Genomic DNA, 27,862 nt, shown 5'->3' with positions numbered 1-27,862 from the left:
CCTCGTTATTATTGATATGAAAGTAATTTACATGTATTACGTATATTTAGCCAACTATAACAACTATATCTTAAAATATACTTGTAACTTGTGTGTGGTAACCTGAGGGGGGGAAGATGGCCACAGAGATAAAGAGCCATAAAGGGGATGTGTGTGTGCTGGCTGCAAGATGTGAAATAAGATAAGGAAACTTGTTGTTTAGAGCAGGTTCGTACCATACACCAAAAGGTATCTGGTTTTCGTCAAACTGAAAGAGACTTTTTGTTTCCGGGTTTCTTCTGCTGTGTCGCACTGATTGGGTGCGACAGGCCATGTGTTGGTCTCTCCCAATAAGATGACCTCTGGGGGAAAGCACGCACACACCTCCTCCTGTGTTTTTAGTATGAAAGCCTGTGTTTTCCTTTGGTTCGCTCTCTTTTTCTTCAGGCCGACCAGAGAGTAAGACAGGAGAAAGAGCAGGAAGTACTTCCTTTGTATTTGTATTGTTACTTTGTACCGTTAAAACAAGATTATTGTTTAACTTGCATTCTGTTGTTTCTTAATCCCTTCCTTTTTACGAATTTACCCAGCTTACCAAACGACACAAAGAGACGAGGTTGGTTTTAAACATCCTCCAAATCTCTAACAGTGTGTGTGTGTGTGTGTGTGTGTGTGTGTGTGTGTGTGTGTGTGTGTGTGTGTGTGTGTGTGTGTGTGTGTGTGTGTGTGTGTGTGTGTGTGTGTGTGTGTGTGTGTGTGTGTGTGTTTTACGGTTGCCCTTTTCTTTTTTCTCTCTTGCTTCTGTTAGAAATTAAAATCAATGTTGATATGGCGTAATTTGAATTAAATACACTATTTGATTTAAATCAGTTTTATTCTGAAAAACCGGAAGTTCTCACTATTAGCTTAACACTTTTATTCTGAAAATTCGTCACTTCCGGTTAGCATTTAGCATCTGGCGGAATCATACGATTTCAAACCATGAACCAAGTTGAAATGACATGTGATGTTGTACACTGAGCACACTGGGATTAGCACTCATTTATTGACGCTGAATAATGTGTAGCAGGGAATGTTTAAATAACCACAGATGCCAGAATGATGCAATTTAGCTACAGAAAAAGGCAGGAATTGCATTGGACCCGCCCCCCGACAACGCCGGCCAATAGGAGAAGACCTCAGATGACAACAGGAAGAGCAAGCCAAGAATTGATCTCTTCGACCCCCTGACCTGAACTGACCGGTCGGATGTGGAGAGCGCCTCCACTCGCACATTTCATTTTGTACACCACCGCATATTTTGTGTAATTAAATGCTGTTAACTTTTATAAGCTTCCCTTGACTCTTTTCAGTCTCTCTTGCCTTCAGGGTTCTAGAATTGCTTTCAATTTGGCGTCCCTGGGTGGACCTGAAGCAGGATAGAGCTGAGTAGAGGGGAAGGCTGCAAGCTAACTAGCATCACACCAGGCTGCACAAAGGGGAGGACAGGCTACAGACTCACTGCTGGAGTTTTTGGCTCGGCCTAAACGAAAGGTGAGACAGTTACCTGTTCAATTCAACAACTGTATAGTTAAATAACTTACATGATTAGGTGCAAGCGTTGGTAGTGATCTGTAGATTGATCTGTGGTGATAATGTGGTGATTGCGAGTGGTGTGGAGATTGTATATAGTGTTTCTATTCATCTCTGTTGTATCCTCGGCGCCGCCCGATTAATGTGAATATTACATAGTATTAAGACCTTCTGGGGAGGTACCAGACTTGATCTGGTTTACACTGGACTGGGTCCATTCATGTTAGTCTATATGTTTGATGTGTTAAACCGGCGTAGTCTGGTTTAATAAAGTATATTGTGTGGAGTTTTTAAGCCGAAAAGTATATTTTTGTGCAATGTTCTAAGCCGAAACGATTGTGTACAAGATTGGTATGAGATCAGCTTTTAAGGTCAGCATCGAAAGAATTTAGAGCTAAGATAAATGAAGATTGTGTTGTTTTGTATTGTCAAGCAGTGTGGTTTTAATCTGCACATGTTGAGTGTTCCCCTTCCCCAGTCACATGAGGTTTATACTATACTGCTAAGCTAGTTAGCTAGCCAGTTGGCATTACTAGATGATGAAGTAGTTTGAGTGAAGATACAACTGGTAATTACTGATTAAATACACAGGGATGGTGTAGATGAACGTTGAGAGTAGATTGAGTTGTTTTGTTTTTCATGCTTTTCAAAGAAAGTCATTTGAACTTTATTATTTTGGGGAAATAAACAGGAAGTAGGTTTATGAACCGGAAGTACTAGTTGATACATTTGAGAGGAGTTCAAAAATAAAACAGCTCCCCTAGCGGACATAATAAGTATTACAGTTAATACATTCTTCACCACACAGATAAAGATTACAGGAGGTTTCTTTGGATTTAAGTAGTGTAGTTGACTCATTTTATGACATTTGCATAATTTCATAAACTTGAGTATACACTGTACACGGTTTATTTAGATTTGCACCATATTCCTATTTTCATATTACTAAGTCAACTCCTGTTCATTTTTATTTCTTTATTCAGATTTTAAAATTTGCATAATTTCAAAATGTTAATTTAATTTGTCTAATTTTGATTTTGATTTTCCAACATTTTTATTTATTTGAAAAAAAAAAAAAAAAAACATTTTAAAGTTAAGTCCAGGTGACATAGGATATCTTTATAAAGAATACAAAGGTACTATTCAGAGGATTAGTTTTTCATCTTTGATAACTTAATAATATTATCCAAGTACTTAAACATGTTGCCAAAAGACACCAAGTTGAGACCAGTCGCAGAGCCAGGCTCAACTGCAGATATCAAGGAAAGGGTAAAAATCAGATCAGATGCTTTAACAGTTTCAAGTAAAAGACAGAGGATATGGAACCAAATGGAGAAACTGTTAGAACAGTGGCAAACGAGAGGATTGATTCCAGCAGATGATCAGCCTGGACCAACGGAAGCCCATAGAAAAGCTGTAGTTGAACATGAGAATGCTGAATATCTACAACAGGAAAAAGCATGGATCAAAGCCGGACAACCCTCTTGGTATGGACCTGAAAACATTGCTATGAACAGAGCTGAAAAAAGAAAAGCTATGGTTGCAAGTCTGGTATTCCATCTGGAAGATGCCAGCCAAGGATTGACAAACAGCTTACATGTGGAAGAACTCAGCAGAAGAATGGAAGAGGAGACCAACAGAAGAATGGAAGAACTCAGCAGAAGAATGGAAGCAGAACTCTGCAGAAGAGAGGAAGAATCCAACAGAAGAATGGAAGAACTCGGCAGAATAATGGAAAAGGAACTCAACAGAAGAATGGAAGAGCAGCTCAACAGAGGAATGGAAGAGAGACGAAAAGCAGATGAAGCACATAATGACATTATTGAAGAGGACGAAAGGCAGTTGAAGCCCATAATGACATTATTGCCGAAAAACAAAGGGAGGAAGATAAATACCAACAACTTCTGGCGGAAAGACGACAAGAAGATGTAAGATTTCAGGACATGAAGGCGGATAGACAACAGAGAGAAAGGAGAGAACAAGAAGAACGAAGAACTCAAAGAAAACGCAGAACAAACTACTCTCCTGACTATTCCGAAGGACAGGGAGGTGAAGATGACGACGGCGGTACACAGTCTGAAACCAGTAGACACTCCCCATACCATGAACAGTCACAGCAACAACGCGGTTTTGCATCTCCTCCTGAGAATAATAGTAGCGACGAAAAGCAACATTACCCTGGGAAATGCCCCAAAACGAGAAGAACCAAGAAAACTAAAAGATCCAAGACCGGTGCACATACCTCCATGCCATTGATAGCGGCTGGAAGAGGAGGATTTCAATACCAATCATGGACTCACAGGGACATGGAAGCATTAGTGGCAAAACTACCTCCACTCACGAAAGGAGGTCAGAAGTGGGTGACTGATCTGGAGAGATACACAGCCCAAGACCACCTGTGCTTGGGAGACATGAGGGCCCTGCTCGGACGGATTGAAGGACGACTGGAAGCAAGAGCAGTAGATTCCGAGGCCAATTGCACGCACGACCAAGATGACACTTCATTCAACTACATCAGGTCGAATTATTGGGCTGCTATTCGTCACATCTACCCGACAACACGCAGTTTACATGCCCTCACCGGCCTGAGGAAAGGCACGGAGGAAAACATGCATGCCTTCCTGAAGAGATGTGAAGGAGTGTGGGAGGACTGTACTGGAGAACGACATGACGTTTCGCCGGCTGTCACAATGCTGTGGAAGGACGCGGTCATTAAAGCCCTTCCCCAATCAGTGCAGGCACGCCTTAGAGATGTGGTGGGGTTAGAAGCTAAAATCCCAGAAGAATGGAGACTACATCTCATTCACCATGACATCAAATGCCAGGAAATAACAAAGGAAGATGATGAAGAAACAAAGAAACTGGAAAAAATACTTTTGAAGATGCAGGTGGCTGAGAAAGATACTGAAGCTAATCAGATGGCCATACTAGCACAGAAGGCAGGGTGGACACCTCCAACAGTTCAAACTCAGGAAGAACCAGAGAATCAAATGCAGAACCAACAAAGCGGAGGAGGAAGTGTATGTCCACAAAACCAAGTTCAGCAGATATCTGTGTATCTTCCTACGCAAGTACAGCCACAAGCACAGCAGTATCTTCAACAGCAGACACCTGTGTATCTTCCTACGCAAGTACAGCCACAAGCACCGCAGTATCTTCCCACACAATTCCAGCAACAGCAAATACCTGTGTATCTTCCTACACAAGTACAGCCGCCAGCTCAGGTATACACTCCCATACAGCATCAACAAAAGGGACAATGGAGAGGAAAGCAACGCTCAAGAGGAAGAAGAGATGGTGGCTGCTTCATATGTGGTGATTGTAGACATTTGGCCAGAGATTGCCCCACTCAGCAATATCCACCACAAGGTATCACCTCACAATACAGAGGAGAACCAATGTTAGATATGAGAAAAATTGAGGCGGAAGCATATGCCAGGGCCATGACGAATATTTCTGTTGGACCAGGGGATTGGGTAAATGTAAAAATCCACAAGATGAAGCTGTTGCAACCTGTATGGAGTGGACCGTGGGAAGTTGTAGAACACACTGCAGATGCACTCCGGATCAAAGTTAAAAAAGGAACATGTTGGCACCCAATTACACAGTGTGTAGCCGCACCGCTACATTTGCAGAAACGGCACGGCAGTTAGAACTGATTTTGGAAAACTGGTTCAAAACAATAAGGAATCGAACATTTTTACAACGACAGCACCAGGAGATGAGTAAACTCAAGAATCCGTAGAGTGTAAATACATAGAGAAAAACACATTTTTATACTCGAACTGTTTGCACATCATAGACAAGGGATTTAGACAATATAAATAAATGTTCACTAAAAGTAATAAGTATAATGGAAAGTAGACATAGGCCTACACTTGAGTCAAATTTCCTTACTGTAATCTGATTAGTGTGCTCTGCAGGGTTACTATTGTTCTAAGTAACAGTGGGATTTAAAATATTGGAGAAAATATGGAGATGTTCTTTCTTAGTGTGTGAAATATGTGATGCTTGAAACAGGTGTTTCAATTTATAGGAGAAAATGGTTTCCTGAAAGAGTCAGGTTGGGTAAATATGTAGCAATGGATGAAACAATTTTTAGAGGGAGTATTTGTAATATCATTAGTAGACATTCATTGTGTTGTTTAGATGGCATTTAACAACTAAGACAGATAGTATGATTAGAAAGAGACAGAGTGGAAAGGGTTGGATTTATTTAACCTCAGTGTGCTAGATTTCTTATAGATAATGCGTCCCGAGACCTGGACTCCCCCTCTGAGTCAGAAAGGCTACGACCCCGTCCCGCCAAGCAGACAAAAGACCTAACCCAACAGGAGACTCCTCTTTCTCCATCAAAAAGACAGAGAACCAGAGCTGAAACAACAACAACAACAACAACAACAACAACAGAACTGCAGCCAGAACTATCTCCACCTGAGGCATCCAGAACCAAACGGCTTGCTGACATACAGAGATACTCTCATCAGTCCCTCAGACCGGGCATGAAGTTCCAAGCTGAGCCACGAGATTTGGCAAGAGCAAAGTGTGAAACTTGAGAGCAGAATCCGCCCTCCATATAAACAGCGAAGAGACTGTAAAGGAGGAGATGACATATAAAAAGCAGTGCAAGAACAGTGGCATGATGTGGGCTGCAGATGTAACTGGGCCAAAGGCTGCCTAAAAGAGTTACAGCGGATGGATTCAAGAGCTGACGGACTGAAGAGAAGACAGAATCAGAGGAGTTTGCATGGTCGATTAGAAGTGAGGAGGCCGGGGTCACGGCTTGAGACAACCAGAGGAGGAGAAAAGGAGAACGGGAATGAGTGAGTTTACACATAAACACACTTATTCACAAACGCACATAAAAGAGACCACATTTAAATAACTTGAATTCACTTGATAAATACGTAAAGACAAACAGATTTATTAACCATGAATTAATCAATTTGTAAATTAAAAATAGCAGTAAAGAGGAAACTATTAAAGTAAAATGAGAAAATCACACTGAGGGAGACATGATGGAAATATTCACTCCACTTTAAGCAGTGGGTGTTGTGGAGTACAGAGTAGAACCATATGCTTCAATCTTTTCATCATGTTAACAAATTATTCTTTTAGAGATTTTTATTCACGTGTGATCTCATTTGTTACAATATTGATCACCATTAAAAGGATAGTTTTAGGAACCACTCTATAAGACACATCTGTATTTGTATGGATCATGTTAAAGGAAGAGCTCGTGCCAAGCCAAATATAGTATTCCAATCTGAAGTGTTGATTTCTCCATTGTAGCATACTTATTACCATAGGAGGGCTTTCAGATGGAAATATGAAATGACTTCTGTTTTAAAATCCTTGATAAAGAAGGGAGTAATTGTTACATGTTTGGACACCCAAGGTTCCACACACTGCTAAAGAGTTTAAAGGCCATGTAATGCATCTAACACAGGTGTTTTTTAACATGTAGTTTAGATATCACCAGAATAAAAATAAATAAAAATGTTTAAAGTTTGGTCATAATTAAATGACATATACGTTAAAAACCGATGTTGGTTCCGAAGTTTGCCGAGTACGCCCCCGATCACTCCCGAACGAGCGGTGACGTCACACGTGGCAAACATTGCCATTTGATCAAATCAGTCCAAATGGCAAGCAACGCGACAACTTCAGACAGCGACAGCGATCATTCAAGCTCAGATTCGGTGGGTTATCTGGATTCAGTTACAGAAGTAGAGAGTGAACCAGCTAGCCTTTCACTTCAAGGCATCTTGCCTTATCAGTACGAGCCTCCTGCCCAGCAATCGAACAACGAGGCAGAAACTTGTGAAAGAGAAGCGGATTCCGCAGCCGGCGAGACTCGAGTCGGCAATACTGAATGGTAAATTCTGTTTTATTTAATTTGACCTGCACTAAATGTCGATCTTAATTTGTCATCTGTTCCTCACACGTCCGGCAGATATTGTTTTTTTTTTAATGTTATGTACAATATTCTGGTGTACATGTCAATGCTGTGAAAGCATGCCCACTGCAGATGAATGTGTATGCTGCAGAGAGATCTGGCAGGTGATGGAACAAATAGACAGTTTGCAACCTACTGACCAGATAGCAGAGTCCTGCATCGGGTCGGGTATCCGCGGGTACCCGACGGGTGACCCGCAAAAAAGGTGATTTGCGGGTGGTATTTTTTCAAACGCTTTTTTCCGGGTTCGCTTCTGGGTAAAACAAAGATGATGCGGGTCCGGTTGCGGGTGTTGCATAATAAATATATTTAAACAATAATAATTTAGTTTAATGTTTAAATCCTCAGACCTCTCCTCCGCGGGACCGAGCATAATCATAACCTCTGCAGCGCATCTATCTGCTGCTGAGCGCACCACATTCTGAATGGCTGAGGTGAAGCTCTCTAGCGGAGAATACACCATTTTCAATAACTCTTCTTCAAGAGCGAAATCCAACGTCTGGGAGGCTTTTGGTGTCAACCTAGATGGAGAAAATAAACAACATCCCAGGCTTTTTGAGCCAAATATGCAACTGCGTGTGTTAATATAATTGCACGTTGTCACTGCTTATATATATGCGGGTTCGGGTCGGGTTGCAGTAAAAAAGGTAAAAATAATAAAGATATTCAGACGTAATTCATTTTTGGCCTTACTTATTTCACTTCAACTTTTATATATTTCAGTCACTAGGCAAGTTCACTGTACTCTGGTGACATTTAGCTCAAGCTGGCATAACACGAGTTTTGTGCACAATCTTCCAGCACCCATGATCAATGTTTATAGCAATCAGGAAACATTCACAGCTCACAACTACACATCGCTTCCCCATCATGAATTGTTAGATAAAAAAAGTTTAGCGAGGTCCGGTTACACATATGTTGAGCGAAAATAGCGGAAGGATACAAAACAAACAATCCAGACGAGGCTGGTGTTTGCCACGTGTGACGTCACACAGCTGGGTTAATGGCTGGCAAGCTTTTCGCTACCGGAGCGGAATAACACGGGAAAGTGGCTCACATTTCATGTTATTTGGGGGGTATTTATGGAAAGAATCATTGATGTTGATATGTCAAATGAAGCAGTGGAAAGTGATGAAGCGATTTATTAACACAGAATAACATTTATTTTGGACATTACGTGGACTTTAACGTTGTTTTTTTAAGTGGACCAGAATTGAAGATAGATGAGCTATGAAATACATAGCAGAGCTACACAGATCCTAGTAATGGTTTGACTCAAGATAATAGTTATGTACACAAGTTTCTGAATTAGATCTATTAGACATTGTAATACTAATTAGGTGTAAATGAATTGCAGTATCAGTAGTACTATAAGGAAGTGAGTTTTGTACCAAGTTTCAGGAAAGATGGGAGGCAGAAGTCCAAAAGGAAAGTTAGAACCATCTTGAAAATCATAGTTGAAATCGTGAATGAATAAGGAATGGCGCTCCACATATGACATATTTTTGTAGATAAAGGGAACCCGCCTATGCTGAAATACCTCTGAAAAGACTCTGCAGAGCACGACATGGCCAAAAGACTGAGACCAAATTACCTTTGACCCTGACTGACAGTGTGACAAAAGCACTGTCAATGACTGACCCTGGGGTCAGTCACCAAACCAAACCTGACTTGACAACCAGATAGTGTGAGTGTGAATGAATGCCGGCATGTGATCAGTGTAACTGCATGATTCTAAAACAATAACTAACCAAGCATGTTTTTGGACTAACATATTATTTTGGAGCTCCAAGGGAAACGAGAGGTTTCCTAAAAATTCCATAAAAAGGGGAAACCGGACATGTGACCCGTTTCTAATCTACTTGATGATATTTTATTCCCACAGGAGTTGGCGGTTTGCAAATGTAAAACTCAATCTAAAATCTGAAGATTTTGTTTCTTTTGGGCCTGAAAGACAGAGAGAAACACTTATTTTCACTGAAGTGTTTACTGTGGAAATAATAATAATAATAATGGGTCTAAAATTGTAAACAATGTTCGTTATGTCCCTAACCAATATTTACCTGAAAGTGTTTTCCCCCTCCCCATTACATGATTTTGTTACACATGAGTTCTTGTGTAAATAGGGGGGAGTGTGTATAATGTATAATGTCAACATGTAAATGTAAAATTCACAATTTAAATTTTTTCTTTAAGGATTGAAAGAAACTTTCCGCCCCAACCCAGATGTTCAAACTGAGCATTGAAGATAGTTTTAGGATTAACCTGCTCCATAGGGATAATATACTGTTTGGTGAATGTTGACATGTTTCTAATATTGATTGAGTTATAACAGGTAACACAGATGCAGAATCAGTGGCCAAGGGGCTACTGTGAGAGATCTAATTCCAGAATGGAATACCGAAAAAGTTGACCTGTGATAATGAAACCATTTTGTAATATTTCAACAGATATTAAAGTACCTGAGGTTTGAAATGTAGAAAGAACATATTACAGTTAAGCTGAAACATAGTAATGTAATGAGACAGAATTTAATTTTGACAACATCTTGTAACTAGCCTGGTAAAAGAAGTAAAGGCCATAGACTTTATTGTTTAGGTTATTATTATCATTATGGGGATATACATTTCATTTAAATTCATAATAGAAAGACATTTGATGACAGTATGTTGGATTTCTGTATTCATTTTTCAGCTTGATAATAGATAGGTAGAAGCAGTATTGCCAGGTGCAATCGATGGGATTTCTGCACACGATCCAAGCAGAGAATGACGTACCTTACAGGACAGACACACTCAGGAAATCATTCACTCTGACATCATCATGACTTTAGTTGTTTTTGAATCATAATGAAATTGTATTACATAACGTTAGTGTGTTTTTACCACAAACAGGAATATTTAATTGTTATATTAGATTTGAGAAAGATTACAAGGATTTTATTTAGTTCACCAAGAAGATGTTTTTTGTTTGTAACATATGCCAAGTAGTAAGATTCAAATATCAGCAGGTTCTGAATTATTATTCCTCTGTCCCAGAACCAACAAGAATGTGGATGGAGAGAACTATATCTACTGGAGCCAGCAGACATTCGTAAATTGCACCAGAGACACAGTAAAAGGATGACACAAACAGTTAGATAAAAACAGACCGATAGAATGGCGCTAGACTTGTTTAAATAAAGAGTAATATTTAGCTATTTTTAGATAGTTTAATCCTTCTTATACTTTGTAAAGGAACAAGTGCCTTTACACCAGATACAGTATGAAGATGATTTATGATGTGAAAGGAGGGCGTTAGACATTTTCCATACCAAGCCAATTGCTGCTATTTTGCGAAGTGACATTAAAGGTTTAAGATAGAAGTTATGCACAAATAAAAAACTTTATATTTATGATGAATATGTATTATTTGTATTTTTGACTTTTATGAGTTATGTACCACGCAATGTTCGGATGAAGAATGCATTGATTTCAATATTATTTATATACCTTAAATGGTATGTAAGGAGGGATTGTTAGAAATTAAAATCAATGTTGATATGGCGTAATTTGAATTAAATACACTATTTGATTTAAATCAGTTTTATTCTGAAAAACCGGAAGTTCTCACTATTAGCTTAACACTTTTATTCTGAAAATTCGTCACTTCCGGTTAGCATTTAGCATCTGGCGGAATCATACGATTTCAAACCTTGAACCAAGGTGAAATGACATGTGATGTTGTACACTGAGCACACTGGGATTAGCACTCATTTATTGACGCTGAATAATGTGTAGCAGGGAATGTTTAAATAACCACAGATGCCAGAATGATGCAATTTAGCTACAGAAAAAGGCAGGAATTGCATTGGACCCGCCCCCCGACAACGCCGGCCAATAGGAGAAGACCTCAGATGACAACAGGAAGAGCAAGCCAAGAATTGATCTCTTCGACCCCCTGACCTGAACTGACCGGTCGGATGTGGAGAGCGCCTCCACTCGCACATTTCATTTTGTACACCACCGCATATTTTGTGTAATTAAATGCTGATAACTTTTATAAGCTTCCCTTGACTCTTTTCAGTCTCTCTTGCCTTCAGGGTTCTAGAATTGCTTTCACTTCCTCCCAGGTGAAATCAACGCAATAGTAAACACCTGGGAGAGGCTGATATAAGGAGAGCCTGTTTTGACCTGTGGGAGCTGCATGTGCCTTGACACTTCTTTTTGTTTACGGCACAGGCAACAATTTTTGACTATACACATTTGCTTTACTTTTTCCTTAATCCCAATTGTACATTCACGTTACTGATGCCTCCATATCCACTTTGACACACTTCACACATGACACAGACATTTTTAAGAAAACTTAAATAAAGGAAAGTTTCATTTTGCACCTTACTCTTGTTGTCTATCTCTTTTATGTTATGGCTTGACTCTGGGGAATCTAGCCATAACAGTATATATAAGCATAGATGTATAATTTATCTGTAGGCTACAAGGGTGGCCTGCACGTGTGGGCGACGGGCCGGTGTGTGGGCCGGTGCGTCTGAACGTCCCGGGCTGAATTTGTGTCCCAGTCCACCCTTGCCCCTACCCGTCGCCTCAGGTCTGCTGATGATCTTACTACAGCCCATCCGGGTTACGCACCCTACACACGGTTCCGTCGCGTGGTTCTACGGAGACGCTTCCCATTCACTTTGAATGGGGTGACGTCACGCTTTGCCAAACTGCATTGTGATTCCGTTGCTTCGTATTGCCTCTGTTGCTCGCGCTGAAAGTTGAGAAAAGTTCAACTTTTCAAGTGTCGACGCGACGGAACCGTGCGTATACACTGTTTTGTCGCGTTGACGCTTGCCGGTGGGCGTATCTGGCTCGCGACCAATAACTAATCACATTAATCTCCCGCCCCGGACACACAAGCACGCGGTCTGATTGGCTAGTGCTTCCGTCAACGCTTGAAAAGTTGAATTTTTCTCAACTTACAACACGAGCAACGGAGGCAAAGCGACGCAACGGAACCACGATGCAGTTCGGCAAAGCATGAAGTCACCTCTTTCAAAGTGAATGGGAAACGTCTCCGTTGAAGCACGCCACGGAACCGTGTGTATGGTGCGTACAAGGCTAAGCTCCAGACCGGGGGCGACAGGGCCTTCGCAGCAGCCCCCCCTCCCTCTGGTACTCCCTCCCCAGCCACATTCGTTATGCCAACCTTCAAAAAAGCCCTCAAAACTCACCTGTTCTCTCTTGCAACCTAAAATTATCTGACCGTGTGTCAAGTTATCCCGGAAGTTTTTTTGTAAAGCGTGTATCGAGGTTTGTATAGTTTTAGGCTGGTGATGTCATTGTTGACATCTGAAGCCTCGCTCCCCGTCCAAACCACGTGACTGGTTCAGGAAGCGGTTCAGATCTTGGCGCGAGCTTGTGACATAAACCCATGGGATTCAATATGTGTGGTTACATTGAGGGGAGCTTTGGTCGTTTCACAGTTTTGGTCCTTGGATAATTTTGCTAGTGGCTAGGATGGAGCCAGCAAGGAAGAGAAGGACTTCCCCTGTACAGGAACACTTTGATCTGGTTTCATTATTACAGAAGCTTTTTCTTTTACTTTTTCTTTTTTATTCAATGTGTTTATTGTGCTCCAAGGAGTTAGATAAGAGACTAAGAGGTACTTTATTTATCCCAAATGTTTGCATTGCAGCAGCATAAAAAAGGCATTGCACATAAGTAGAAATAAACAATTCTCGAATTTAAACATCGCAAAATATAATTATAAGCAATAAAAAGTAGAAAATATACAATAGGGTTACAACAATGATACTATTTTGTAATAATATATTTTTACAATTTAAACATGTTAACTTTAATTAATCATGCAAAGAAAACAAAATTAAAAGATACTGAAAATAAGATCTGCATGAGGCCTTGGTGAATTGTGAAAGTTAGCCCTTTAGTGCTGTGGAGGATGTGGGGTTAGGGAGTTTGTGGCCAAATTAGATCCTACTTATATTCTCCCCAGACAGCAGGTGTGATAAGCATTATGTATAAAACACAATTATTATTATCTTTAAGGAAATTTACAATTAACCAGTGTTTTTTCCCCTTTGGGCTATAAAGGGCATGAAGGAGCCAAAGTGTGTCAAACAAAAGAAGCAGTCCAAAGCTGAAAGCAGAAGGTGGCTGCAGTGAGCCCCGGACACACACTGCTGGAAACTTGGCAAGAGTGGAAAACCCCCTCATGGAGGAATGGGGAATCAAGGACAAGGTGACCGGTTAGATCAGGGGTCTGCAACCTGCGGCTCCGGAGCCGCATGCGGCTCTTTCAGCCCTCTGCTCTGGCTCCCTTGAGCTTAGACAAAAATAAATACAAATATTTGTAGGACTATTTATGTTTTGTTGCATGGTTGAAAATGTTTCATAACTTGTATTTTGAGGTGATACTGTGACCAGGGCCGTATCCAGGATTTCCTAAATACCAGCGATGTGCAGTCAGGGGAGGCAGAGCCTCACCTGTCATACTCCAATGTAACGGAAAAACAACTAAAGAAAAACTAAATGGTAATAATAATAAAATGTCTCCACTAATCTGTGTTGTAAGTGTGATTTATGTATGATTCCAATCGCTTTTTATAGTCAAAATCAGCAAATTTGCAGAGCTCCGCTACAACTACATGGGAGCGAAGAGGAGTGAGGCAGGGACGTGCTCTGACTCACGTAAGCCCACAGTAACTGGCTGGAGCGCGGGTACTAATTTAGCATGGGCACTTATTTTGTGAGCGCGCTCAAGCCTGTTACTGTGTGGTAGAGATGAACTCTGCCTCACCTCAGAATGCGTCACCCCACAGAAACTGCAGGAAAGCGGGCCCTAAGCGCATGCCTGTTGCCATCTCACTGTAGATCAGTGGTTCTCGAACTTTTTTTGTCAGGCCCCCCCTTTGGAAAAAAAAAAAGTCGAGCCCCCCCCAACATAAATAGTCAGGCTCAGTGGCGGTGCCAGAGCTTTGTTTTGGGGTGCTGTGGGGTAGCTTGACATTTCATAGAGGGTGCTCAAACATTTAGGGTTTCCCATTAATGTACCGGTCGCTACAGTGGAACTTTCTACTGCAACAATCCCCACGCAAATACACAATGCACCCGCGACTGTTACAATGAAGGCTCGATAATCATCTCACGGCATATAGGGGTAAGCAGGGGTAAAGCGCTATTTTTATAGGTGGTGTGTGGACTTCACATAGGGGGGTCCGGGGGCAAGCTCGTCCGGGAAGATTTGTTTTTAAATATTGAAGTTAAATGCATCAATCTGGTGCACTTTGAGAGCAAAATGAAGAGATCTATGGACACATCTCTCAACACCCATTTGTAACAGAACTGTAAACAGATTTACATTTTCTTTATGGATATTTTACAAATCACCCTTTTAAACTTTATTCTTGTTTTATTGTCATACAGATGTAGCGATTCATTTCAGACAGTTTGAAACACGAGGGCCGTGATTGGAACGTGATCTACCCTCGCTCAAGGGAAAACCTCCAGTTTGACTTGAGACCGCCCCCGTGATAGATAAATGTAATTATAATGAAGCCAGCTACAATGGATCATTGATCCACCAGGAGGTGCAGTGGGGTTCCACACTGGAGCTCATGTGAAATAAAGTCAGATACAGTACGCTGGATGTACAGCGGAACTTTGTTAAGATCCATATGTCACGGATATCATACTCTGTGCTAAATAAGAGACATGTAATCATTTACAAAACATCACCATGTTGTTATTTAACAAAATAATGTTGTTTAGTCGAAAAAAACGAACAGGAGGAAATGCAGCCCGGCTCTCGATTTTTAATCCTAATTTAATCATCATCTTCACCACGATCATTTATGTTTATGTTCGCCGAATTGACATGAAATCACTGACACATATGAATATACTGTATTCAACTTCATTAAAACGTTATTAACGTGCCTAAACTCAGTAATTCACTAAAAATATTTATATTTTAATGGAGCCTCGTCGGCAGATCAGGATCCCAAAGCGGAGGGATCCTTCACATTGTAAAAAATAGCCTACTGTAAGTTAAGAAATCATTCCAATATGTACATCTTCTGATGTAACAACAATAACATTATAAATAGTAACATAGCTGAACATGGTATTGCACATTTAGCTTTGAGTGTTACTGACCTGAGATGTTAGGTGACTGAGGCTTTTTAACATACAGGGATGCAAACTCATCAGGTATGAAAAAGGTGACAAGGATCCGAGCCCCCGGCTCCCCCACCCCACGGAATGACAGAGGATTTTAGCAGTCAGAACAACTAAAGCAGCAGTGTTAATAATAACAGAAACGCCAAAGAGTCACATCTAATAGAAATATATAAAAGCATTTATTTTAAATTGTGTAGCAGTCAGTTTATAATTTTGGCAGCACTGTTGAGCATTTTGAAAATGTATTTTCATGCCTCTGTGCAAGGCTTAAGTCTTTCTATCTTTATAGCCACATGGTGTAAAGTAACTAAGTTCATAAACTCAACAAGTAGTACTATACTTGGGCACAATTTTGAGATACTTGTACTTTATTTAAGTATTTCAATGTTTTGCTACTTTGTTCTTCTACTCCACTACAGTTCAGAGGTACATGGTGTACTTTTCCTCCACTCCATGTATGTAATACCTTTAGTTACTTTACCATTGTGGATGAATGATGTGAAATATAATCAAGTGTTAATTCCGACTTTAATTCCACCTGGAGTAAATCCACAAGCTACCCTGCAGTATACAAAGTCATTCAAACTAGCTGCACCTTTACCAGCTTTGAGAACACTTTCATGATCAATCATTATAAAACCTATCATATCTATTATTCTGAAATGGACCAATCTGCACAATGACTACTTTTACTGTCGCTACTTTCACTACATTTGGATGAGAATACTTTTCTACTTTTACTTGAGGAACATTTTGAATGCAGGACTTTTACTGTAACAGAGTATTCCTACACTCTGGGACTATTACTTTTACTCAAGTACAAGATCTGAGTACTTCTACTTTTACTCAAGTACAAGACCTGAGTACTTCTACTTTTACTAAAATTACAAGATCTGTGTGCTTCTACTTTTACTCAAGTACAAGATCTGTGTGCTTCTACTTTTACTCAAGTACAAGACCTGAGTGCTTCTACTTTTACTCAAGTACAAGATTTGAGTAGGCTACTTCTACTTTTACTCTAGTACAAGATCTGTGTGCTTCTACTTTTACTCAAGTACAAGATCTGAGTAGCTACTTCTACTTTTACTCAAGTACAATATCTGAGTACTTCTACTTTTACTCAAGTACAATATATACTTATACCACCTCTGTTTATAGCCTATGAAAAAAACTATTAGAAATAGAAGGCTAAAGCTAACGTTAGCAGATAGTGACAATGTATGCTAGCTAGCTAGCTCAACGATTCCTTAAATAATATTGCCACAGAAAAACTTTTCAGTTCACATCACGCTCTGCCGCTCCGACAGGGAGCTCTGCTCTGAACACCTGAACGGCCCATTATAACAGCTGTTCACCAGCGGTCCAGTCTGTGCCACAGTGACTCCGGACGCACAGTTATTATTAACGAACGCACCCGTAGGTAATGTAGCTGCTGAAGCTAGACCATCATCTCGGAGCAGCAGAGCCTTATTATACATCCATGAGCAGAGCCGACAGGCAGGAAGACTCGAGCACACAGCTCGTACTTCATTATAATATATAAAAAAAGAACACCATGCGTGTCATGATGGCACATAACAGCTCACGGCCGCAGATTACTCCGGGTCCCAGACCCCCCCATACCCCAAAAAGATTTTTATTGCAGATCTACATGAATCACACAAACGACTTATTTTGGATTCAAAACGGCGAATTTCGCCGAAAGGTGACAAGTTTGCATCACTGAACATAGACAGAGCACAACTGAAACATAACATCTGAGATGTAACAACATAATACACTTTTTGGGGATGCTTGGGATGTGAGTGAAGGACACGGCTTAGAACGGGCGTGTCGCCTGGCAGGACAGGAGAGTGTGTGCACCAGTCTGCCTTGATCTATGAATTCATGTCCGTGACACTCACTGCTGCCCACAGCTGTTTTATAGAAGGAAATTCCCTCACTTCATGAAAGTGTTTTAACCACACACACCTCTACACACACATGACGGGTGTTATTTTCCCCATAAGGAACAAGTCGCTGCAAATTATCCCGCTTATTACACGGCCACATTCTCAACAAAGTAACGACATGACTCCCAATATTAATTGAAATGCTTTTATGGATGTAGAAAATGTTTTTATTGATTTAAAAAATAGTTGTATGTATTGATTTAAAAAATAGTTGTATGTATTGATTTAAATTGACATGCATCCGCTAAGAAACATAGTCCGTTGTTACCGTTTTTTAAACAGTCCGCAGTCGGCAGTTCTCAGCTATGTATTTACACAACTAATGGCCCATCAACCACAGCTCTCTCCCCCCCTCCCCCCTTGATCTTTCTTCTCCAGCAGCTAAATTAATTGTAGGTTACTCTGAGTGACAAGCTTACAATTAGACACAACACTGTCATTGCAAGTGACCCTCAGTTAGTTGACTTTTATTTTCAACTGCTAAATTCGTTACTGATAAAAAAAAGGGCTTCTACTGTACCTAATTACCTTAACACTAGAACCGCCAGAGGTTTTTGTATAGGCCTACCTAAACCCGTCAAATCCCGCTATTAGAATGCAATTTTTAACAACATAGGGTGCTACATAACAGACTTTCAGGAAAAGTCACGGACTGGGAGACTTTAATATTTTATTGAAAAAAAGTTACATTGCACACACACAACACACATCACACAAATTGACCCGATTGGCGGTTCTAGTGTTAAATAAACTCACTAATTAATGAAACCAGTTCAATACGCATTATTATATTCTTATCATTCTTTATGAGCGCAGAAATAGTCTTAAAATCAGATCAGTTTTTTAAATGAAATCTGACGGCAGGCAGTTAGCTCTGATCACCTATGATAAATGCGCCGCACCTAATCGCTGGCCATTCAGCCACAGACACTGTTCGAAATGGGGGGGAGCTAGGAGGAGCTTGGTTCCCCCGAAGAGGGAGGGAGCTCCCCTGAAGGCTGACTTTTAGATAAATAGGGGGAGCCCAAAACAATCGTGCATATTTGTGTCACAGATTAGAAATGTTGAGTTTCTGTAAATAACAGTTCTTGAAATAAATAATAGTTATTGTTCATTACAGTTTCTGAATATTTGTTTTATATTTGTGAATATGTCTGGGTGTTGCCATCTGTACGTGGCGGCGCTGCATTCTTACTTACGTTGCTATGGTTATGGCGGTGATGCCAGCGCGGTTTTTTAACTCTGGCTTTGTAATAAAAAATATGGCAAAACGAAAACAGCCAAGCGTCACAGCTTTTGGATTCACAAGCAAAGAAGCGAAGGAGTCTAAAAATGAAAACGTGAACGGAAAACAACTTTTAGTTGGCCGGCTGTAAGCGGCGTTAGGGTCGAGTTTGACAGCTCCACACCGAGGGAGAGGCCTGACGATGCGGAGCCTGAAGAGGCTTCAACAACGGCCACATCCGCCGGCATAGTGACACCGTCTGTATTAGTAGAGGAGTGTTTTTATAGCAATTGATCGCATCCGCGCTGCTGCGCCAGTCAACAGAGCTCGCGTGTGACATATTTAGTAGCAGGATGTGCTCTGAAAAATAGGGCTCCCCGAAAGCAAATGGGTAATTCGTAAACTGACAGAGCTCCCTCTATACAAATCAAACTGTAGACGGTGTGAAAGCACCTATTGTTTTAAATAATGGTCGGAATGTGACCTGTGAGCCTTCTGAATTACCGTGGGACAGCACATTCTAAACTAAAATGTTCAATCAATAAAGTAACATTTTATCTTATCTTAATATTAATAATAATAATAAATCATACAGTATGTGTCCGAAAGGGAGCAGGAGGAAGCAAACACAAAAATATACAAAAAATATACTGCATATTAAAGCAAACGATTGTAAAGGTAAAAGTATGAGCATAACAAATAAAGAAGTGTAATGTAAACATTTAGATTATAATTATGATTATTTAATATATAAAGACTATATATTATTGAATTACAAGATTAGATATACTTTAGTTGATCTAAAATATTGATGTGTTCAAATGCTCTTCAAAACACAACTGAAAGTCCATGAAACTTGTCTTTCTGTATTTGTGAACGAAGCGCCATCTCCTGGTTAAAACCTGAAATTGAAAATCTGGCAACGCCCTCTTGGAAAATAGTGGGAGGGCTTAACATTCCTCTATACTGGTCTTTGGCAGGTCGTAGGCAGGAAGCTGTAGGGTGGAGTCTGAAATTCAGTGCTCCATCTGTATAGTATTTCATACCTGTTTTTCATTTACTACTCTTATTTTTTTACAACTATAACGATCATTTAAATGTGTGCCTCGAAAATAATTGCTTACATTAATCGTGAAAAAAACGTTTGAGACCCACTGAGATAACTTAGACTAAAGTTAACTATCTAAACACTGAGAGAGTCCTTTAGATCACTGAGCCTCTCACAGGAGAGGACTCTCCTCCACCTTGTTGTTGAAAAAACTCCTTATATCCGTTAGCGTAGCTCGCTAGCACCAGAACAACAACAATCTCCGGTACCGGTGCGCTCTCTCTCTCTCGCGCACACAAAATGGCTCGTTCCACGCACACACACACACACACACACACACACACACACACACACACACACACACACACACACACACACACACACACACACACACACACACACACACACACACACACACACACACACACACACACACACACACACACACACAGTTTGTATTCAGTCTCCTGATTTAAAATGGGAATTAAATCATTTGAGTGTTCCCAAAGCACCAGTGTTCTGCAGTTTGTGTGGGCCTACTGTACTGTTGCACAGTTTATGCTGTAGAAAATATGTCCATGGGCCTCATTTAAAAAGGGATATACGCTCCAAAAATGGCGTACACCAGTTTCTAGGCAATGTTTGCGATTTATAAAATACTAACTTGACGGGAAAACGTGCGGTCCTCCACGCAAACTCTAACCCATGCGTACGCACTAAGCACTCTCCCAGGTGTGTCCTATTGCGTTGATTTCACCTGGGAGGAATCAAGAGAGAAAAAAGAAAAGGGCAACCGTAAAATACACACACACACACAAACACACACACACACACACACACACACACACACACACACACACACACACACACACAGCCCAACTTTAATGAAACACAGACGTAATAGTACTGTATCATATTATTTTAGAATAAATAATTGTTCTATTTATTTGTTTATTTTATAACCATTTTTCCTCCTGGTCTCTCGCGCCCTCCCTGGCATGCCTCTGCGCCCCGCAGGGGGGCGCCCCCCCCACTTTGAGAACCACTGCTGTAGATAGATAGACATACTTTATTGTCATTTCAACAAGACACAGAGTGTACTATTAAAACGAAATTTCGTTGTACTGGCTTACAGGAACAGGACAATATAATTTTTTTTACATATAAATAAATAATAGTGACGTAGTGCTGATAAAATTAAAGATAAAGTGTGCGTTTAAAATATAAAGACTTACTATACATATAAATAAAATAGACAGAGTATATAGAAAATATGTGCGCTTTACACAGCGTAATGTAATCTCTATGTTACTGGTCTACATTCAGCAGTCTGATGGCATGGGGGAAAAAGCTATTACAGAATCTGACTGTTTTGCTCTTAATGCTGCGGAACCTCTTGCCGGAGGGCAGCAGGGAGAACAGAGCATGGTGAGGATGAGTGGGGTCTTTAAAAATGTTCTGGGCTTTTGTCAGGGAGCGTTTCTGAGCGGTGTCTCTGATGGGAGGGAGAGAAACTCAGATGATCTTCTCTGCTGTCCTGACCACTCTCTGCAGAGACTTCCAGTCTTTGGCGTTGCAGTCTCTCGACCAGATGGAGATGCCACTGGTCAGCACGCTCTCTATGGTTCCTCTGTAGAACGTGGTGAGGATGAGAGGGGGGAGCTGTGCTCTTCTCAACCTGCGCAGGAAGTGTAGGTGCTGCTGTGCCTTCTTAAATAGTGATGTAGTGTGAGTGGACCAGGTCAGACTGCTTGTGATATGCAGGAACAGCATTCGCACATGGGTGTTCTTCTCCTCCAGGTGGGCCAGGCTCACATTGAGCGCAGAGGAGATAGCGTCCTCTGTAGAGCGGTTAGGGCGGTAAGCAAACTGGAACGGGGTGTTGGGGGAAGTATGGAGACGATATGGTTCTTTACCAGCCTCTCAAAACACTTCATCATGATGGGGGTGAGTGCCACAGGCCGGTAATCATTCAGGCAGGTCACTGAGGATTTCTTTGGCACAGGTACAATGAATATGTCTGTGAGGACATGGGCCAGCTGGTCCGCACAGTCCCTGAGCACCCGTCCTGGTATACTGTCGGGGCCTGCTGCCTTCCGGGGGTTGACTTTCCTCAGGGTCCTCCCAACTTCAGCTGTGTCAAGGTGAAGTCTTTGTTCCCCCTGCTTGGGGACAACTTTCATTGCAGTGGTGTTATTAAGTGCCTCAAAGCGACCAAAGTGATTTTTGAGGTTGTTGAGAAATATAGTATTATTTTCACAGGGTGGTGGAGCAGCCTTGTATCCAGTGATCGACTGAATGCCCTGCCACATGCGCCTGCTATCCATGGGGTCATGGAAGAAACTCTGGATTTGTTGGCTATGGGCGAGCTTTGCATCTCTGATGGCATGGTCCAGGTTGGCTCTTGCTGTTCTAAGAGCTGCCACGTCACCAGATCTGTAAGACAAGTTTTGTGCTTTCAGCAGAGCACGAACCTCCATATTCATCCAGAGTTTCTCATTGGCACGTGTGGTGATGTTCTTGAGGACAGAAACGTCTTCCATGCACTTCTGGATGAATGCAGATACAGTCACAGCATACTCCTCCACATTAATCTGTTGGTTGACAGTTGCGGCCTCTTTAAACATGTCCCAATCTGTGCATTCAAAACAGTCCTGCAATGCTGACATAGATCCCTCAGGCCAGGTCCTCACCTGCTTCACCGTGGGCTTTTCTCTGATGAGCAGGGGCCTGTATGCAGGAATTAGCATAACAGAGAGATTGTCTGATGATCCGATGTGGGGGCCGGGTGCTGCTCTGAAAGCCCCCTTAATGTTGGTGTAGACCAGATCCAGTGTATTTTTGCCTCTGATTGCAAACTGCACATGCTGATAGACATAGGCGGCGTGTGAGGCTCAGGTTTGGGAAGGCTAAATAACTTGTTTTACCTGACGCGGCTGCCTGCCTCCGGCGTCTATAGAAAAAAGTCAGTGAAAGCAACGCCTGATCAGAGCTCAGTGTGCGGAGTTTAAATCTATTAAGTATAAAGGAAATACCGTTTAAGATGCCGACGTGTCGTACTTATCATTCATATCACATTATCAATCAGATCATATAATATCATACTATATCATATATTTCCTTATCTGAGTCAGCTTCTCAAGCCGTATCTGGCCGTGCAACACTTACATTGTCACATACTGTATGCAGAAGTATTATTTTAAGCAACAAATTCAGTTTGACGAAACACTCAAGTCAAATGTAATTAAAGTCAGATCCACTCGTGTCTTAGACGGGGCAGTGATATCATAAAACTGTTAATGTACGCATTCAAACACTTTTTCTGTTACCAGCTATATTCACCTTGCAGGTGTGCTATATGTGCTATGTGGCTTGTATCCTGGATTATATGTTTAAGTTATGGGTGTTTAAAGTTCATATTTGTCTAATATTAGTTTACTTTTCATTAAATGAAGTATGACGCTGTGCTGTCAGTAGGCTACACTTGTTCCTGTTTGTGATTGGTCAAATGTTGCTAACCCCGCCCCTTTCACATGAACGCGCTCTCAGCTGGAGAGAGAAACCCTGGCTTGATTTACCGAGTTGATAACAAGCATCGTAGGACCGCTTAGCGAGAGCGCGTTTGTTAGGGTTAGTTAAGATAACTCAAACATATCCAGGGTCTGTTGAGCTGGCTTCGTAGTACAGGGCACAGGTGGCTGCATAGCAGCGCTAATGTCAAAGACACATTATATGTTTCTTCTACCAGGATGCAGTGACACAAATATTTGTTAGTGTGCATGTTGTCGGACGTCCACTGACTAATGTAGAGCGTTCACACAGGATCTGCTGGTCATATGATGTCCTGATGAACAGAAACTCAGATCTCTAGATACCTCATCACACCTCCGCTGCTCCTATACAAGTCCGAGCTGCGGTGGTTTGTTGATACATTTTTTGTGATACATTTTTTAAAATGTATACAACAAATGGTACAATCAATAACATCAAATGCAATACAGTACAAAACAGCAAAAAAAAAAATCTAAAGAAAGAAACAAAACCCAGTGACGTCCCCTTCCCCCCCCCCCCCCCCATCCAGATCACCATCCCCATTAGATAGTTATCCTAATATGCTTTTGAGGTTCACAATGAGCGAAGTCCACATCTCTATCGTTGACTCCTTCGCCCCATGTACCCGGGCTGTTGTTATTTCTAGATACGTTATGTCTTGATATTTTAGAACCCAGACCTTACGTGAGAGGCAATGGGGAGGCTTCCAGCGAGTCGCAACCAATTTGTTTGCTGCTGTAAGCTCGGCTAATAGTGCTCGCCTTTTGGTCAGGGTTAAACCCAGGTTGGACAGGTCGTTTAGGAGAAGTGTAACAGGAGAATGAGGCACGTTAGTCTCAAATATCGGCGAAAGGTTAGAGGCAACCATCTCCCAGAATCTGGCCACTGGCGGATATTCCCAGAATATATGTAGATAAGTGACAATAGCCTCTACGTCACATAGAGTGCAATTTGGATCAACAGTTATTTTCATTAAACAAAGCTTCCTAGGCGTAAGGTGGTTTGCTGATACATGTCGTCTTCTTCTGTTTGCTTTAATCGAGGCTACGTAGTTATGCAGCGCCCCCATCATCAGTAAATGGAAGTACTACAAATAACCCTATTTAGTGCAATTATTTCACAAGTTTTGTTATATACACAGCTCGGAAAACATTACCGAGGTCCGGGAAAGAGAAAAGGGTATTTTTCTCCATGTACTTCCTGGTTCCCAAGAAGACAGGGGACTTCACACCCATTCTGGATCTTCACATGCTGAATCAGTACGTTGCCTGCAAAAAGTTCCACATGTTAATACGTTACTTGAACTGGTACAGCAGGGCAATTGGTGCACAACCATTGACCTGAAGGACGCTTACTTTCATGTCGAAATTGCTCCAGAACACAGGAAGTATTTGTGTTGTGCCTTTCAGGGGATAGCCTACGAGTACAACAGACTACCGTTTGGCTACTCCCTGTCCCCACGCACGTTCAGTGTACACCCCCATCAAGAGCGAGGTGTACGCCCCCATCGAGGGAGAGGTGTACGCCCCATCGGGGAAGAGGGCAGGCTACGTCCCACTCTGTCAGAGATCAGACAGACGTCCCTGCTTCAGGCAGTTTTCAGACTGTGACGGGGGGCAACGATGACAGCCCTGACCATCATGCAGACCTTGGGTCTCATGGCGGCTGCTCACCACGTGGTACCGCTGGGGCTACTGCACATGCGTCACCTACAGAGGTGGTTTGCCAGCCTTCGTTTAGATCCCAAGAGGCACAAACGACATCTGGTGACCATTCAGTGGAGGGCAACCTCCGATACTGGGGGTCCCCAAAGCATTTGCTGAAGGGAAGGGACCTGCCTAGAGACAGCTATAGGTGGTGGCTGGCCTCTGACAGACACCCGGCACATCAACCTTCTCAAGCTACAGGCACTTAGTACTGGTCCTACAGCACTTCAAATCCTTACAACAGGGAAAACATGTGCTGGTGAGGAGCGACAACCGTACCACAGTGACTTACATCAACAGGCATGAGGGTTTTATTTGATCTCAACGACTCATAGTCATGGCATTGGCCAGGTCCAGGGAATGGGCAGATGTTGCACACAGCCCAATTGATCTTACACCTAACCAAGTTGGGGGTTTGCGGTCAATTGGAAGAAGAGCAGTCCCATACCTCATCAGCAGGTGAGGTATCTGGGGATTTTGCTCGATGCAGCCCCCATCAAGAGCGAGGTGTACGCCCCCATCGAAAGAGAGGTGTACGCCCCATCGAGAAGAAGGGCAGGCTATGTACCACTCTGTCAGAGAACAGACAGACGTCCCTGCTTCAGGCAGTTTGCAGACTGAACGTTGGTGCGAGGAAAGGAGTCTAGAGCCTCTGTCCGGTACATTGGGCTCTATTTGATCCTATCTACAGCTACTGGTGGACAAGGGGCTTGCTCATGCCACAGTCAACGTGTATGCAGCAGCCATTTCGTCCTGTCATGAGGGATTTGGCGGCAGACCAGTCTTTATCCAACCCCTTATGAAACGTTTTTTGCAGGGGATCAGGAGACAGCGCCAAGTGGTTACATGTCTCCACCCCGCAATGAGAACTGCCATTGGTGCTGGACGCTTTGGTTACAGAACCGTTTGAGCCTCTGGAGCTCTCCTCCCTGAAGGGTTATACAGCTAGACGGCTTTAGTCTTCCACCCCATACAGGGGTGGAAGGCTCTCCCCACTGGGGTCCGTGCACACTCTACACGTGGTGTGGCTGTGTCGACACTCTTGTTCGACGGCGTGAGTGTGGAGGACATACAGTATGTAGTGCTTCGTCGACGCCAAGCCCGTTCATAAGGTTCTATCTCTTAGACATGTCTGGCTCCTTCTCATCGTCTGTGCATGCTGGGACAACAAAGCAATGGTGAAAAGAGGGGGGCTGTGGGTCAGTAAGCTGCATCTGACCCCCTGGGACATAATACACTTACGTTTTCCCATGCTCCTTAGGGACCTGGGAAACGTGGTGCGCAGTGTGTAGTCACTTGCGCTGACACCTGCAGGGTTGAGCTATGGGCTTATTCAGACCGATTAGGCTCTACCCAGCCAGGTAAGCTGCGGCCCCGACATCAAACTAAACAGCTTTATTCGATTTTGCGTAACTTTTTCTGTGCGTTATATTGTTTTAGGGTGTTGATGTTTCGAACAGATCGGAGTTGGTTTCACTGGCTATGTTTGTTTCTATCCAACTGTCCATGGTTTTATTTGCTGACTTCTTATTTTTCGGCAAAAGTGTAACAGAATGGTGTCGGCCACTCAACTTTATTGTATAAAGTGACATGTCTCTTATATATTGTTTGAATGTTTTGTGTCAGAATGGACAAAAACAATTGGTACTGAGTGACAGAGACACGCAGTAGCCATTAAGCTATCAAAGTGATCGTTCTTTCTTCACAGAAGCTCCCTCTTTATTTTAGTCCTCCGTGGTGTTAGCATGCAAACCTTTACTACCCTCAGTATTTCTGTGGTCCTTTTATTCGTTTCTATTAACCCCACGGTGGGAGAGGAGGAGCAAATAAAACAAGATCTAAAAATAATCGATAAATGTTTCATCAGATTTAAAAGACGGCGTTAGCCTCAGTTTTATGGCTGCTGCGATACAGTTTCAGGGTGGCTAAGTCCTTGGGTTTAAAAGAAAGGTTTATGGTGCTGTAAACATAGCCCAATTCTCTTTTCCATTTCAACCACATAAACGGCTGACAGATAAGTAAATCTACACGGGAGAGTAGGAGCTCTTTGCCCTCGCTCCCTCTCCTCTGCAGATTTCTCGCCACTTTCTGCTTTTTCAGCGTCAAGATCACATGAAGGGTAAACGCCAGGATCAGCCATCAATTTAATTGAGAATTGTAGCAAAGACGAAAAACCCTCAGTAATGAAGTAACCAGGTATGAGCTGAATATACACCGTGGACCATACAAAGACTGTCGCTCCGTCAACCATGATATGCTGTAAAACTCAGCTGATGTAATTGTCAATATTTAAGGATATACATAAATGTGTTGTTTTGGTCTGAATATCAAAATAAATATGAAAATGAAAAGTAATGATTGCTTGCACTCAGCCTCCTATCAACACATATAATCCACATCAATCACAATAAGCAAGATTATATGAAAATATTTTAAATAAATACACCTTCATGCAATGTGCATAGTCGGTTATGCCCACAGACTGATACCTCTCATCCACTTTCCATAACAACACTGCACATATTTTACTTTATTATTCTAAGTACTTGGCAATAGTATATAGTATACTACAAATAGTTTATTTATTATATATCCAGATTACATGTAAATCATTTTTCTATATCTTAACGTATAATAATTTAAATAGTTTTTATCTTACTTTTTATTTTCTTTAACTGTGTTTATG

The 27,862-nt window shown here is 41.8% G+C and overlaps 1 protein-coding gene across 2 annotated transcripts; it reads left to right on the top strand.

Moving 5' to 3' along the window:
* Positions 1–790: 790 nt before the first annotated feature.
* On the top strand, positions 791–13,978 carry LOC307047212 (uncharacterized protein). 2 transcript variants are annotated; one of them, XM_079694006.1, is made up of 2 exons: positions 791–6,374; positions 13,606–13,978. In XM_079694006.1, the coding sequence occupies exon 1, from the start codon at positions 3,495–3,497 to the stop codon at positions 5,202–5,204; it is 1,710 nt and encodes a 569-aa protein (XP_079550132.1). In that variant the 5' UTR covers positions 791–3,494; the 3' UTR covers positions 5,205–6,374; positions 13,606–13,978. The 2 variants fall into 2 exon arrangements, with proteins under 2 accessions (XP_079550132.1, XP_079550133.1); XM_079694007.1 differs by having other exon boundaries at positions 13,580–13,978.
* Positions 13,979–27,862: the final 13,884 nt, after the last annotated feature.

This window comes from Notothenia rossii (assembly GCF_949606895.1).
Source record: "Notothenia rossii genome assembly, chromosome: 7".
Taxonomy (NCBI): Eukaryota; Metazoa; Chordata; class Actinopteri; order Perciformes; family Nototheniidae; genus Notothenia; species Notothenia rossii.
The sequence above is the reverse complement of the archived record's forward strand: the minus strand, read 5'-3'. Positions and strand labels throughout refer to the sequence as shown.